Source organism: Cavia porcellus, unplaced genomic scaffold (genome assembly GCF_034190915.1).
Source record: "Cavia porcellus strain 051 isolate PalLab524CR breed Dunkin Hartley unplaced genomic scaffold, mCavPor4.1 scaffold_22, whole genome shotgun sequence".
NCBI lineage: Eukaryota > Metazoa > Chordata > Mammalia > Rodentia > Caviidae > Cavia > Cavia porcellus.
Window position 1 is genome coordinate 17,977,290 of NW_026947505.1, and position 13,944 is coordinate 17,991,233.

The window sequence follows — 13,944 nt, forward strand, 5'->3', positions numbered from 1 at the left end:
TAGTTATAGGCAAGCTCAGGTATTATCAGTTCATACTCGCTCAGGAAAATGTGAAATATTTTTAAGACAGAGCAGGAAACATACAGGAAATATGAAAAGGGAAAACCTATAAAGATTTTATGCAGGATTTGCCACTTAATTGCCTTTTAATATGTTGTTAGTTTTCTTTTCCCTACTATTTGTTAAATATTCATAGTGACTCGTGTTAAAGTATAATGTCATTGATTAACTGATGAATGAATTTATTAAGTTACCCAACAGAAGCTTTTAGATGTTTCATGCAGCACAGTGAACTCCATTAAGTCTGAAATGACTATGCTTCCCGCGATGGCGTTGGAGTGGGATAGATAGACAAAATAGAAAATCACCATGCAGGAAAATGATCATTCCCATGATGGAAGGAAACAACACACAAGTGTTTGGCTATCCCGGGAAGAAGATGTAAGGAGACCTCCAGGTAAATTTTCAGGCTCATAAATTGGCACCCAATAATTTATTTTCTAAATATGTAAGTTTAAGAGTTGCTTGTGCTGTTCATTAAAGAAGACAAGATCTTTATATTTCCAGAAAGTTTAATGTGCAAAAATGACAAGCTAAATTAAAGGATTTTAAATTGGAAAAATTTTCAATAAAGACATGCATTTAAGACATGTGCAGGGTACTTATAAGTTTAGTGATTGGCTGCAGGGTGCTAATGTAAAGTATGTATCATAAAAACTTATATTTTGGTGTGTCAAATTAAAGTTAAAATCAGGGGGGTAATATTCTTATTATAAAAAAGTATATTTCCCAAAGAAATATTGAAAAAATGCATTCCCTAAATGCATTTTTAAAGATAACTTTTCAAAATATTTTTAATCAGGCATGTGATATTGATATATTTAGTTGTAAAACAGTTACACAAATGTCACCAATTTGTGCAAAAATATCTGGAACATATATTTACCATAGTAATACCACCAATGGAGTTAACAACACAGATTATACAATGTTTCTTGGAAAGGTTTTTATGTTAGCAGACAGTTCACTACTTACATGATGTGCACTTGATTTATAATCTCCAAATTCTGACAGCTAGAGTTTTCTTTTGATTATATTTCAGCATACTACTTATACTTAATTCTAATCCGTTAAAACAATCCTACATGATATCTGCATTCAAGCAAATATTCAGATACAGTCTCAAACTAAATAAGAAAAGAACATAACTTTACTCTTTATTTGAATTTTTCTTATTGATCCAACTTCCCTCGCTCTTCTGGTAACACGAATGTCATGTGAATTCCGAGGCTCTGGATCAGGGTGAGTTTAGGAGACTTGCGTGGTTGCAGTTTGAAGGGAGGAGAGAGCAGCCTACATTCAGTGCTCACTTACTGTTTACCAAGGGCTACCAGAATACTGTTGTGAAATATTAAAAGGGTAAAATACTCAGAGTCATTCTTGGTTAGGCATTTTTCTACCCACTGGAGAATATATTGTCAGTCTTAATTTTAATTCTGGAGATAGTTATTTCTGGGAAAAAGAAAAATGGAAAAATGAAAACACTACCATCACCAGGCTGTGAAAATATAGAGTACCAGGGCCAGGCAGTGGCAATGGTCTGGCCAGAGGTTGCCCCTCTGTGTGTGCCCCGGGGTGTCTGGCCCAGGGGAGAAGCCTCTTCTAATGCACCACAAGATTGCACCGGCCAGAGGAGTCCCCAAGTGTACTTCTGCCATGAAAGTCATGAAATATAAGAAGACAAGACACTACTCAGAAATAGGGAATATTTCAGTAAAATGTTGAGCAAAATATCGAATGTGTTTGGAGGGTAGCACCAAGGGACCAAAGGGCCATGGCTGTTCAGGGGAGGTCAGCGGGGAATGAAGCTATGAGGGAGTGAATGGAAGCAGATCAAGAAGTGCCTGGCCTCAGCTGAGGCATCTTCCCTCCAGCAGGAGGAGGCTCTGCCTAACCACGCCAACAGGCCTCTTCAGGTATTTACTACCTACAACCCACACCTTGCACAGTAGGGCACCAGGTCGAAAGGTGGCACTAAGAATCTGAAGCAGGCCAGGCTCAGAAACAGTATGTAAGATCAAGGATGGAGTGAGACATGAGAATAAAAACAGAATCCACTGCAAGTCAGGTATTTGATGCAACATAATACCCTTCTCCTCCCGCACAGAATGACCAGGCACCAATTGCCCCAAGTGAAGAAAGAAAATCAGAGGGAATCTCTTGAGGAAACTACCTCCAGAGGAAGAAGAGACTTCTGCCTCCTGCCGTGAACAATTATGGCCTTTGATAAAATATAAATATAACTGACTCTGACAATATGAAAATGAAAGGGGTAGAAGCTGAGAAGGAAGGAAAAAAAGGGAGCTAAAGGGGAGGATGAGGGCACAAATAACTGCATTTTTTGTATGTGGAATCCACCGTGAATGGAGCAGGAAACACAGCTCTAAGTGTATTTCTATCAGTCACAAACAATAAAGCACCTAAGCTCCAGGGTGCTCCTATATTGGGAAACGGATGAAACGAAAATGGGTTGCGATTCCCTAAGTGAAGCACATCTCATTTAGTATAGCAGTAATTAAAAAGACGGTGTTCCACGTTAAAAAAAAAAAAAGCTGTGATGACATAGTAATGGCATCTGTAAGAGAGAGGAGGAGGAAAAATGTGGAGAAGATTGAGAAGGGGTTTCTCTTGGGGTGTGAGTTTAACGGTAAGGCAAAAGTCAGATCAGGGAGTTATGCTTAAGTTACCTCCCTCACTGTTCATTTTAAGAGACATTAAAACTTGCATGCCTTATGAGTTGAAAAAAGAAACAGATTTGTTGTATAAAGGGCAAAGGATTTTGTTTTACTCCCTAAGGCATTTTAATCCTACTGTCCTTATGCTTTTAATTTTTATCATTTTAGGATTGATCTATCTCTTCTTCCAAAATACGTTTAACAAGGAAATAACTTAAGCATAAGATAAGAAGAGAGGAGCCTGCCTCCCTGGTAAGTGGCTGCGATGTGGCAGACTATGGCCCCTCCAGGGAGAGAACCACCAGTGTCTCCTGAGATCCACACCATGCTGGAACTCAGGGCACTGGGAAACCAAGCAACCAGCCTGCCTCGCTGCTAAGCAATCATGAACCTACTGGTGCACGGCCTAGAGTCAAACATCCCATTTCCCCTATCCCTCTTTCCATGTCCCCTCATTAGCAAATGGGAACCAGAGATCTGAGCATCTCTTGGGAGACTGACCATAACAAATAAGGGAGATTTCCTTCTACCATCTCTTTGAAGGCAAATATTTTTACTACTGTTTTGCTTTATTCTGATTAGTGGTAATTCTCTATTCAATATTCTGTTTTGATAAGTTCTATAATGTTCTGTATTTCATTTTATTTTGATATACGTGATTGAAAGAACAACTATTGTGAAGGTAACGAGATATACTGTGATACCTATAACTGTTATCCTGATAACCTGCTGTGAAGTTCTGTACCAATTTCACTACACTGTCTCAGTTGCCTTTATTCTGTCTTGTTCTGTTGTATTTTACTACTTTCAAAATAAAAAAAAATTAAAAAAGATAAGAAGAGAAAGTAATTCAGACACCTGTACTCTCATCATCCATATCTGAAAATTTTTTCTATATTTGACCAGGTATTTAAAATATGTAAATTTGGATTTGTATTATTTTAAAAATTTGGTATCTGTATTTAAATAATTATCCTATAGTTTTGCTTTTTAGCATGGTATGGAATTTTTCCATTAAGATTGGATCAGCCTGCTACAATAGGCTATAGAAATTCTTCTCCTTTTTGTGTTCTTTGGAATGTTTTGCATGAAATTTTAGCAAATTTTGTTATTTTTGTGTAGGTAAATTACACTGATTTGATTCATTTAATGGTTTAATTAACTCAAGTTTACATATTTGTTTTGACTAAATCTTGATATAGGTACTTGCCCACTTTATTTGGATACTTACATTTATTTGAAGAAGTTGCCTATATAATCTGGTATATTTATTTCAGATTAGAATTATATAGTATCTATAGTTATGGTCCTCATTTCATTTGCAATCTGGTTTGTCTGTGTCATTTCTTTGTTTACTTAATTATTTCCATCTTCTTTATTTATTTGCCTGTTTATACTGAGAGCTAGCTTTCTGCTTTGTCAACCTTGGCTAATGTTTTTTTCCCAAATCATTAATTTCTGCTTTTATTTTTATTTCTTCCATTGTACATTTTGAGACTTCTTGAACATAAACCTTAGAAAATTAGTTTCAGGTCTTACCTTTACTAAGAATTGTACATACAGCTATACATTTCCTTTAGGGGCTCCTTAATTTACTCCCATACATTTTGTGAAGCTTCATTTTGATTCTGCTAAGTATGTTTATCCTCCTTTTTTCAAATTAAATTATAATTTTATTTGTACATGTTTGCAATAAATAATTATTACATTTGTTGTGAGGAGTTGGTACATGTATGTAGCACATCTTATTTCTTTTTATACCCCACACCTCTTTCTTTTTTGTTTAAGATCTATCTCATGTTTCCTGTTATCTGTTTTTTTTTTTTTTACTTTTACTCTTTAATGTATTATTTGTACTTTGGGATTCTCACATAAGAAAAATCATGTGATATTTAAACTTGTGTGTCTGGTTTATTTTCATATTATGTTTTCCTTTGACTCCAGTTACTTTGAAGTGTGTTTTTAATTTTAAAACTAATTTTTGCCAATATTTTTTCATCTCCTTGTAATTTCATTGCCTTGTGTTCAGAGAAAGAAGCAGCACAGGTGCCACTGGATTATTAGAACTTGGTGATACTTTGCTTGTGCTTTAGTTTGTGGCCTCTTTTTTTTTTTTAAGTTTTGTGAGTATTTTATCCAATGGTGCATGTAGAATTAAATTATTTATACTTGGGCTTTATTATTAGGACCTTTCAGATTCACTATTTTTAAATCTTCTGCTAACTTGTTCTTTTATTCTATTGTGATGACTCTGTGCCAAGTATCTCCATTATAAACTTATTAGCCCTATTTGCTACAACAGCTTTCTTTCCATCAGAATTTCATTCTTTCTTGGTTCTTATCACTCCTGATCATTTCTTCTGCACCTTCATGGTTTACCAATATTTTGTGTAAGTCACACACAGACCACTATCTTTACGAAGCATTATTAATCCATCATGAAAATCTTTACTTAAGTCGCAATTTAAATTTTTGATTTTTCATTTTATTATGAAGAGAATTTGAAGCCAAGATAGTTGCTACTCACCACACATTTTGTGTGCCTTCTGTTTTTCCAACTTCACTTATAATTACATTAGACACATGACTAATTTTGATCAAATAAAATCAGACCAGACATGGCTCAGGTCACACAAGTCAACAGGTAAGAGCTGGAAAGGTTCTTTTTACTTTGTTTTATCTTTATTAGGACAATCAGGGCAGCTATATGATATGGTATAACTATAACACAGAAAAGGCTTGTATGTTGTACATTGAATTGTGATGTGAGACATACAATAAAATTATGCTTAGCTCTGAAATTTCAGGAGACATTTCCTGGGGTAACTAGTAAATGTTATCTTGACTTCTGTATGTAGATTTAATTATATCATATTTAAAGCTTTATATCTACTGTGTTACTGTTTGTTTCTTTCTAAGTTTTGCCTTTTATAGAATTAATTGAAAATTCCCCACTTTATACATTTTTACTCTCTCTATATGAAATATATAGCTATTTGTGATAGTTAATATTAAGTAACAAAATTATAGGACTATGGTACACAGGTTTAGTCAAGCCCTAGTCCAGGCATTGAAGTGAAGATATTTTTTTAGATGCAATTGATAATTAAAACAGTGGTCTTTGAATAAAGCAAATTACAGTCCATAATATGGGTGGGTCCCATTCAACAAGTGAAGGAAGTCTTAAGAATCTGAGAGTCTTTGAAGAAGTTCTGCCACCAGCTTGCCTTTGGACTCCAGACTGTAACATTAATTTGTCGCTAACTCTTTAGCTGGCTAGCGTGCCCTGAGAAGTTTAGACTCACCAGACTCCACAATTGCATGAGCCAGTTCTTTATAATTTATGCCTCTCTGAATACATATCCAGTCAGATGCCACATAAGGATGTTCTGGGCACAGATGAATCACATATGTGCTGGTGGTCCCATAAGGTTATATTGGCCAGATAAATGTATGTTGTTTATAGGATCCAAAAGCATGTGGAATCTATTTGCTCATCAACTTGTAAAATATGATACACTGTGGTCATGCAAACTTCAAGTTTGCTTATGATCTGGACGTTTAAAAAAGGTTTTTCTGCTGTCTCAATGTTTTTTCATAGTCTTTTTAAAGAATCAAAGCAATTACTGTTGAGAAGTTAATTAAAAGTTAGTGCTTCTCTGAACTCTGCTATCTAAAGAGTGACATGTTTCCTTTCTTCATTTCCTCATACTTACCAAAGAGAGGCTATCATATAATTTATACTTATGGGAACAAATGTTTATAATGCTTTCCTCATCCAACACTAATGGAAAGTAGCATCAGCTTTTCTTTTCATAATGCCTCATTTCTTAAAATAATACTTCTTATGTAAAATAAGCAGTAGGAATACTTTTACAAATTTAAATTGTATTCCAAAAATGGGCATTGGAGATGAACACACAGTTCTCAGATGAAGATATACAAATGGCAAGTAAATACACGAAGAAATGTTCACCATCACTGTCATTTGAGAAATGCAAATTAAAACAGCACTGAGATTTCATCTCACACCGGAAAGAAAACAATTGATAATAAATGTTGGTGAGGATGTGGGGAAAAAGGAATACTTCTCCACTGTTGGTGGGGGTGCAGACTGGTGCAACCACTGTGGAAATCAGTATGGAGATTCCTCAAAAAGCTAGAATTGGGAGTTCCATTCAATCCAGCTATTCCTCTCCTGGGTATTTTCCCAGAAAAATTGAAAGGTTATGTCACAGAGATATATGTAAACCCACGTTCATAGCAGTACAATCTGTGATAGATAAATTTTGGAAACAACCAAAATGCCCTTCAACTGCAGAATGGATGAAAAAAATGTGGTATTTTATACAATGGAATACTACTCAGCTATCAAAAAGGATGGTCTTGAGGCCTTTATATGTAAAAATTAATAAAAACTGACAGAATAATAGGATCCAAAAAGTATAATAGATATTGTGAAAGTGAAAGGGAAGGAAAGTGCTCTAAAGGACATAACGGTATGTACAGTGTGCAAGACAGATGCCATATTACTGAATTTTTGTTGGAATATTGAACAGAAGGATTTGCATTGTCAATATTTGAGTGTCTAGCCACTATTTATCCTTTGGTTTTTGAGACTTTGGCAACTATTTTTTAAGACGACAACTAGTGATTCTATGATGATAATTTTTTTGAATTCAGTATTGATCTACCCTTCTTTTCTGTTTTTCTATTTTTAAAATTTTCTTTTCTGTCTTTGAAAAAAAAGAACATTATGCAATATAACAACCATTGTTAAATGTCTTTCATTCTGATCTGAAAACCTATATTGTCATTATTTTGAGTTTGCTGTCGTTGTTTATGTCTTGCTTTTTGTTTTTCTTTTCTGATTTTTGTATTTTAAAATAAAAAATTAAATTGTATATAGCCTTCTCCTGCTTATAAAAGTTCAACTTCTCATATTTTCCTTTCAATTCCATTCTTAATTATCTGTGTGTTAATACCTAGGCCAGTAAATCTTAAAACTTGAAGCTATTTTTAAAATGAAGCCTTAATTATGTTTACAGGTTGTATCTGACATTTCTTTCTTTTCCTATAGTATTTTAAATACTTCATATTATGTCTTCTCAAATTACCTTATCTCTGTTTTCTTCACATTGGCGTGTTACGTTATTGATTTTCCAACAGGTCTTTTTACTCTGTATTTATTTATTTTTTTGTTTCCTTCCGATTCATTGTAAACATTATTTTTCTTTGTAAGAGCAGACTCAAATGAGTAGAGGAATCATTTGTATTAATATCCTTTGACTTCTTTCATAAATAATAATTCTGATTGTATCCTTGTGTGTTTGTCTATCATGCTACTAACAATACCAAATCTCATTCTCAGCCTCATGTTTGACTATTATTTCTTTCCAGAAAAATCTAGCTCCATGATAATGGTATGTACAGAATAACCTCTTAAGATTAAAGTGTAGTTCATTCTGCTCATGAAATATAGTCTGAGAAGCTTTCTTGAACAGATGAGTCTTTTTAAATTTGCTGATAGCCATTTAATACATCAGGAATTCTCCTTAGCAACTATCTTGTACTTTTTCAGACATTTAATTAATTTTACATGGCTTGTGGAAAAAGAAAGGGAATAATGAAACATGGGGACATGTGAGAACACATGACACCTCATCACAGATTGGTTAGCTTATCGGGCATGAGCAGCAGTGGTAAGGAGAAGTAAATATTCAGTTCATTTCAGTAGAAACTGAGGGTTTGCTCTATATGAAGTGATAATACTAGTGTAGGTGAAATTAAATAGATTTTTAACACTAAATGTTAGAAGACATTTATAAGCACAAAGCAATGACAAGAGCAAAATTTTCATTTACACAAAATATTGCAAGTGAGCATAAAATGTGTTAAATGTAATGAAATTCATTCATTCATGAATGCTTACTGGTTGCCAGGCCTTAGCCTACATGCTGGCAATGGTCATCCCATAAAATAGATTGGATGAAAATGGTGAAGTTGAAAAATAGAATGCTATCAATAAAAATGAATACAATTCAGGCTACATTTAAAAACCAATTCCATTTGAAAAATTAACTGAGCTTAGGAAACTTTGTGCAATGATAATCACAATTTTGAACAAGAAATAAATAGAACATATGGCGTTGCCTGAGCTCATTAGAGAGAAAACACAGAGTGGTTCTTGTTGGAAGACTATGCTATCTTCATTAAGATCACAGAATAACCCTCCTAGGACTGTGGTAATTATCTCTAATGTTCCTGAGATCCAAGATAATATTTTTGTTCAATTTCCAAACAAAGAAAATATTGTTTTTTTCCACAGCAGCATTATTTATGTATATTTCTTTGACAGTCAAATATTTAGTCAGGGTTTCTTTTCCCTTCAAATTTCTGATGTATTTGGAAATTGTGTGTGATGCAAAGGGGTAAATAAATGATCATTATGATCTTTTTAATTAAAATTATGATTCCTGCAAAGTGTTTGTTCATCTACAATAGTATTACCAAGATTTATCTGACAAATTATTTACAAATTTTTTTTTGCATATGAAAGATAAAAGTTTGTCATTGATGATACTCAAGTAGGGTAAGATAAATTGAAATCTCCAAACTCTAAAATGTTAGTTCCAAATATATTTGGAACACTGACAGCATCCATTGGTTAAGAGTTTTTCAATTTAAAAACATAGTGAAAAGAGTTTTGAAGTATGTGATTTGATGTATTTGGTAAAAAGTGTACTTGTGGCCAAACTTCATATTCAGTGGTGTGTGATGCTAAGCAACGGTATTCATTTTCAAGGTGTTTTTTTTTTTAACTGATGACATGTAGAATAATAGTGATGAATTTCTCTGTCTGGAGGGTTCTGTCTGCCTGTTTTTGTTTTGTGAGTTGGTGGCAGAAATGCACTTGGCATTTGCGATAATTTCAAAATGCTGACAACTCTAAGAAGTGGGTGACTGAGAAGACAGTGCTGTTGTGTTGGGAGCACACTGAGAATTTATTTTGTACAAAATTTAAAAGTAGCCTTCAAAAATATTTCACGAGAAGGATCCTAATGTACTAGGCTTTTTAAAAAAGAGTTTACTTAAGGTTGCAAAACTTACTTTCATAATATAGTGGAAAATGTGGACTTCCATTGTAGTCCACAAGGTTATTTGTTTCTTACCAGTTTCGTAGCTTCATGTGCAAGACCTCTGGCTTCTGTGGCAACTTTCTCAGCTTCATCAATGTAGTCCTTAATATTGCTGTAAGCATTGAAGGCTGCAGTGGCATTGAAGGAAATGTTCTTAGCCTCCTCCAGAATTCTGTTGGAATGAGCCCCCAAAAAGGAAAAGCAGAGAAGTTATCACTCCAAGGAGGGCCAACCTAGTGACAATCAACGTGGCTTCCAAATGACCATGGCCAGTGTGAGAATTCCACATCATAGTGAGTGCCTACTCGATGGTACTGTGTTATAGGTTTGCATTTAAATGTATTTCCAAACAATTCAACTATGAAATTCTACTAACACATCCTAAACATTCATCGTCCTCCAGGGGATTACAGCACCCAAGCATGAAGACCTTTCACCTGTGTTTTGAACGATGCAGTAAGTTTTAGAGCTCTGGCACCACAATGAATAAATTTTGCAAAATCTCTGTGGGGTAAGCGAACCTCCCCCCGAGGAAGATAACAAAATCTCCGTATGTTGACTGACTTGCTTCAGGTTGCAGGACTAACACGTCCCTAACTGACTAATGGAGGATTTAGGTCCCTGCTCTGTTGATTCCTGGCTTACTGTTCCACCTACCATTCCTTCGCTTTTGACTGGCAAAATCAGTTGTATGTATATTATCTAGGGATTTTAAACAATAACATTTTGCTTTGTATTGTTGAGTATCAAGTGTGGAAACAAAGCTCTGTATATGATGTATCTTAAATGTAGAATCACTTGAGAAAATTTTTCTTAGGGCCAAGACCTACTGTATTGATTATGTCAATCACAAAACTGCAGGGCAACATATCAGTTATAGCTGGAGGGCTCTTTATAAGTCACATGGCTCTCCCTCCTGCCTTCTTCTCTTGCGACCCACATCCTATACTGAGCAGCTGTAGTTAGCAGTTAGTTCACAGGAGAATATACAGTACTCTCCCGGAGTTATAAAGAGAAAGAAAAAAAAAAAAAAACAGATTGAAAGGCTATGTAGAGGGGCACATTTTCAAAAGGCACCTTTTAACAATGAGCTGCTTTGATTCCACTGGAAATATAAAACAAATTTGAAGCAAAACGTGCGCTTATATATTATTATTTAAAATGCTAATAAGGCAACTGGGGTGCTTTCTAATAAAGAACAAAAACATCATTTTCTAAGTGTAGCCTAAGGCTGTGTTCACTTCCTAACAAGCCATATTTGAGTCCACTTTTAACTCAGACTTTTGATACTTCTCCAGCAGAACTTTGCCAACACCCTCTTAATTAGGATCCTTCACAGAAAGGCTGTGTCATTCTTTTGTTCGTAATTATAGAAATCAAGACTTGAAAGTGATTCTCTACCCTTTATGGCTGTCACAACTTTCAGATAAGTGTCAAGATACACAGACATCTCCAACAACAAATGACATACCCGTCAAGGACAGCAGATGACTCATTCAGCTGAGCTGCGTGGCTCTCAGCTTGGGACACGTTCTCAGCAAGCTTCCGGTCTTTGATTTCTTGGGAGAGTTCAGCTATTTTATCTGTAAGCTCCTTTGACATTGGTGGCAGTTTACTCCGAAGGTCTTCAACATACTGATGTGTATACAGAAGAGATCACATGTTTAGCAAGTCTCTTTGAATTTACCAATTTCACTGAGACATAACCACATATACTTAGTATTTTCATGCAACTTAAACTTTAGTAGCATTGCAAGAAAAGAGTACAGAGAATAAAAGTTGTTATTTAATAAAAATTTAATAAAATTAGGAAGCCACTGTATACCAAGGAGAATCTTTTTTAAAAAGTGTCACTTTATAGCTATAAATGTATAAATGACAGTCATTAGGATCTTTTAGATCATTTGCACTTCTGTTATTATCTACCGCAGTTTAATGCATTAGACCATATATTAAAAGGCGGCTTGATGGTTTACATTTCGGTTTTAACTAATGTTATATAATGTTTCAACAGATTGCAAGTATTGCTCTGAGAACAAGGAAGGCTCCTCATCACTGTGAAAAAGTAAAGCCCAGGTTTGTGAGTGTGTGAGGAGCCTTACACAAACACACAAGTCTATTGGAAAAAACGTGACATTCTAACTGCTATCAATAGGTGGATACAGTCATAATAGAATAGCCCCCAAAATTTTACCACCAGTCCTGGGAGCCAGCACCATGCATGTGCTACCAGCGGACTGTAACAGACAGACCTCAGCCTCTCCCTGTGAGTCAGTGCCATTGTCAGACTGGGGGTAGAGAGAACAAGGCAACACCAGCAAGCAAGCCCAGTCTGGGAGCCAGCACCACGCACAGGCCACTGGTGGACTGGAATAGACAGTCCCCAGCCCCTTCCAGAGCACGGGCTGGCAAACAAGAAGTAGCAACTCCCCAACCCCACTGTAAATGATCTGCTTATCTGGAGAAACACAGGCTGTGATGGTGAATATGGAGGTGAAATGCAATTGGAGGTCTGTGGTGCTTTGGTGTTTCACTAACACTGCAGGTCTAGGGTCAGTGGTCTGATCACAAGTTCAGAAGATAGCGGTATGCAGTGTGGCATTTAGAGGGGGAATCTCCTTCTGAGGGCTGCAGCCATGGTTAAATCCCTATGGTCTTGTTTTGAGGTCTTATATCATTTCCATTGTTTTGCTGGGTTTTATTCTGTTTTGTTTGATTGTCAAATCCGATGGCAGGAAAAGCTACTTCAAAGATAGCAAGACATATTATGGTAGCAATTTTGGATTTACTATTGTCTTGTTCTGAAATTCTTTATTGCATTCATTGTTTTGTTTTTATTGTTTCTGTTCTGTTCTGTTTCATTTTTACTATGTCTGAAGTTATCTGCAGTTATCTGCAGTTATTTTGAAGACATCAAGAGGCATTATGGTAACTATTGTTGATTTTGTAATATTTTGAAGTCCTGTATCTCTTACACTGGTTTGTTTTGATTGTTTTTATTCTCTTTCAAAGAAAAAAAAATTAAATAACTTCTGCTACCAGAGAGAACACATATTAGTATTCACATGTATTACGGAGATTTCTCCTTCTTTCCAATTTATGAGAGCCTATGGCATCGTCATCTCTCTCTTGCCTTAGATTTGTCAAATACTCACTTCTATGATGGAGCTGATTTCATATGCAAGTCGGTTGGCTTCACCAAGTATGTCATTACCCTCTTTCAAAGTATTCTCAATTTGTCGTCTTCCACTTTCAACAGCCTCCTTCTTTTTCTACAGAACAGGAAGAACAAGACATCAGAATGCCACGTGGGTAAAACTCTGTACAGCTTTGTTTCACTGGCCCTACTGACCTGTCTGAACGCTCCACACACAAGACACTTAGTGCTGGCACCGTCACTAGATAAGAATGTTATAAACTATGCAGCTAGTCCCCCAAGAGTTCTATTCTGAGCCCACACACAGGTAATTTCTCCTTCCCATTTAAGCAAATCATCCAAGTGAAAAAAAGTCATGTGAGAGTAGTTACGGGATTAAAATTATTTTTAAAGCAAGCTAGAACATCCATTTTTAACTACAACGTAAGTGTGGAATATGTTCCTGAACACTTGATGGTGACCAGATTAGATTGGAACTACATAGGAGTTCCAGCAGCTGTATACCGACTACCTCAAAAGCCTAAACATAAGCAGATTTATTCTACAGAGATTCTGTAAAATTCAAAGAAGTAGGATTTTTAAAAAAGAAAACTCAGGGGAAATACTTTTCAAAGGAAAGAGAAACCATCACCTCGAAGGACAAACCTAATGGACTGTTTTGTAAGAGCAGCCTCTAACTTTTCTTTGGAACTTATAGGTTGTCTCAAAACTACATGAAACTCATTCCTGGCTTAGAAGAAGGAAATCGATGAGGGAGAAATTCTGCCGTTTCTCTATCTGGAGAATTCTTTGTGTGTTATTTTCTTTGAGCTTTCAACACCTTCATATTCTTTCAGGCTTTGTTTTACCTATAGATTTAAGTGCAGCAATTAAAATTTAAGCTTGGCCATTTATGGCTTTTTTTGCCCAAGTA

At 35.5% G+C, this 13,944-nt stretch overlaps 1 protein-coding gene across 6 annotated transcripts in view; it reads right to left on the reverse strand.

Annotated features, from left to right (window-relative positions):
• Window positions 1-13,944, reverse strand: part of Lama2 (laminin subunit alpha 2) — a 553,946-nt gene that overhangs the window by 84,233 nt on the left and 455,769 nt on the right. For all 6 annotated transcript variants that reach the window (XM_063232872.1, XM_063232874.1, XM_063232873.1 and 3 more), the window contains 3 exons: window positions 13,030-13,146; window positions 11,346-11,509; window positions 9,908-10,046 (listed from right to left, as the gene is read on the reverse strand). In XM_063232872.1, the coding sequence (XP_063088942.1) occupies window positions 9,908-10,046; window positions 11,346-11,509; window positions 13,030-13,146 (420 nt within the window). The remainder of the gene's footprint in view (window positions 1-9,907; window positions 10,047-11,345; window positions 11,510-13,029; window positions 13,147-13,944) is intronic.